Source organism: Hyaena hyaena, unplaced genomic scaffold (assembly GCF_003009895.1).
Source record: "Hyaena hyaena isolate Hyena2069 unplaced genomic scaffold, ASM300989v1 scaffold_2852, whole genome shotgun sequence".
NCBI lineage: Eukaryota > Metazoa > Chordata > Mammalia > Carnivora > Hyaenidae > Hyaena > Hyaena hyaena.
Genome location: NW_024083357.1, coordinates 6,380 through 8,772, shown reverse-complemented (window position 1 = coordinate 8,772; position 2,393 = coordinate 6,380). Strand labels below are relative to the sequence as shown.

General features: G+C 67.3%; 1 protein-coding gene across 1 annotated transcript in view; it reads right to left on the bottom strand.

Annotated features, from left to right (window-relative positions):
* Positions 1-472: 472 nt before the first annotated feature.
* The window catches only part of LOC120227667 (transmembrane channel-like protein 6), an 8,187-nt gene continuing 6,266 nt past the window's right edge, over positions 473-2,393 (bottom strand). Inside the window, exons 5-9 of the mRNA XM_039225733.1 lie at positions 1,694-1,711; positions 1,390-1,633; positions 953-1,104; positions 773-854; positions 473-603 (exon numbers count right to left, since the gene is read on the bottom strand). Of these exons, the coding sequence (XP_039081664.1) occupies positions 502-603; positions 773-854; positions 953-1,104; positions 1,390-1,633; positions 1,694-1,711 (598 nt within the window). The 3' untranslated portion in view covers positions 473-501. The remainder of the gene's footprint in view (positions 604-772; positions 855-952; positions 1,105-1,389; positions 1,634-1,693; positions 1,712-2,393) is intronic.

Sequence of the window (2,393 nt, the reverse complement as noted above, 5' to 3'; positions counted from 1 at the left end):
GCGGGGCTCGAACCCACGAACCGCGAGATCATGACCTGAGCGAAAGTCGGACGCTTAACCGACTAAGCCACCCAGGCGCCCCATAAACATCCCTTTTTAAAAACACTATTAAATTCATACGTTCCCGGAAAAAAACACAAACAGAATAAAAACACTCGCGATGTCGGCACTCAGTGACACGTCCTGAAAAAGTCCCTTTCCTGTCTTTCTTCCTTCCCTTTTTCCCCCTTTGCACAAGACTGAGATTATACATCATTTTGAAAACTCTTCCCCCTCGATCTAAAATAAAGGGGGGGGAGTGTATCCTGCCCGGGATTTTTCTCAGCTCGATGAGGTACAGACGAGGCATCGAGGGTGCCGATCGATGGCCCCGATCCGGGAGGGGAGGCCCCACTTTCCCAGGTGACCCCTGCCTGCCTTGCCGGGGAGGACGCTCTGAACCCTTGGGCAGGGGGGAGGGAGGGGGCAGGTGCCCAGGAGGCAGGTGCAGGGCCAGGGGCCTCACCTCCACACCAGCTCCCCGAAAAGCGTGTCCAGCAGCACGAAGATGAAATCCAGCACCATGAGCCGGTACAGCTCCTGGCCCACAAAGTTCTCCCAGCACTGGGGGGGATCCGGCCTCAGCTCCCGGTGCCCCCAGTGCCCTGCACCCCGCCTGTCCCAGCAGCCCGGCCAGAGACGCCACATGGCGGCCACCCCAGCACCCCCACCCCCAGCAGCAGCAGGGCCGCCCCTTGCTGTGACCGGCCAGGGGCCTCGGCCTCCCCCTCACCTGGTCCCTCAGGGTGCCCACCCTGCGGCCCAGCCAGTGGTAGCAAAGAACCCCCAGAATGACCATCTTGAGGATGAGGTTCCTGGAGAGGACGGGGGGGGGGGGGTGCTGAGGGAGGGCTGCCCGGGGGCCAGAGGTCATGCCCCAGGAAGCCTCTGCCCGCCCCGCCTGCACACGCACCTGCAGACGGCCACGTACACCTCCAGCACCGGGGAGTCATGATGCTCCAGGGCGGCCAGGCAGCGGTACAGGTAGGGGGCCCCCAGGTTGAGGAGGCAGACCACCAGCGGCAGGGCCAGCAGCGCCCCCTCTCGGTCAGCAGACACGGGGGTCTGCAGGAGGAGGGGGTGGCGGTGACGTCAGGTGCGCCGGCTGGTGGAAGGAGGGGCCAAACTGCCCAGCGGCACCTCCCTCCCCGCCACGGTACGCCCACCCCAGTGCCCAAGTTCAACCCACACAGGAAGGGGGTGGGGACACAGGTGTCGGAAAAAAGAGAAACCGAAAAGAGGAAAATAAAAGATCAAAAGACGGGGGGACGCGCAGGGGGAGAGGGCGCAGGGGCCCCATCCCTCGTCAGGCAGGGGTCGGAGCCCGGGCCCAGCGCTCCCTGCTCGCACCTGGATCATGAGCTCCGAGAAGGCGTACACGGCGACGGTGCAGCCCAGCGTGGTCGCCAGGCACAGCAGCCACACGAGCCCCAGCGCGGCCACCTGCCGCAGCCGCCCGCACGCGCTCCGGGGGCCCTGCCGCAGCTGCCACTCGGCCAGCAGCTCCTGGGGGCGGCAGCGACCCGTCACGAAGCCCGCGGCAGACACGCACACAGGGACCGAGGGGTGGCCTCCCTCCCGCCCCCCATGCCACCTCCTGTCCCCCCTCGCAGTTCCGGGGCCCTGTCTCCAGGTGGGCCCTGCCCGCCGGGGCTGGTCGCCCCAGCTCATGCTGCGTCCTGAGACCTGCCCCCACCTCCCACCCTCCCCAGCCCCGCCTCCCGAGCCACCCGGTCACCTGCCCTAGACAGGGGTGGCCCCAGCTGACCAGGCGCCCTGAGGAGTGCAGGGCACCGGGCCACCCGCGGGACCTTCCTGAGGCACAAAGGCCCCCCAGCCAGGTCAAAGCAGGGGGATCCCCTGACGCAAACCCCACACGGCCCAGCTCGGCCGTGAAGCGGGGGCCACACCTCTGCTCCGGGCTTGCTCACGGCCAGCACAGGAAGAGAACGGGCCTTGCTCGCCCTGGGCTACTGTGGCGAGCCGGGATTGCGGCGGCCGGAGCCCCGGGGCCTCTTCCCCAGTAACAACCCACCCCGAGCACGCACACCCACCAAAACCCGCTGTGAGCAGAATGTTCCAGCAACGTGGGCGCCCGCACACTCGAGGACCGGGGGCACCAGCCCCTGCCAGCAAACAGCCCCCAAAGAGAGGCGTGTACGGGAGAAAAATCCAGGACGATTCCCAGGGCCACGGGGTGTCTGGAGCCCACCGTGAGCAGGGCCAAGACCCCGCCCCTGCCCGAGGCACCAGGGGACACAGGTGGGACCCACTTTGCAGGGGTGGGGGGGAGGGGCGAGGCGGCGGCCCCAGGGCCGGCGCGGCTCACCTTCAGATGGGTTCGGATGTGGTCA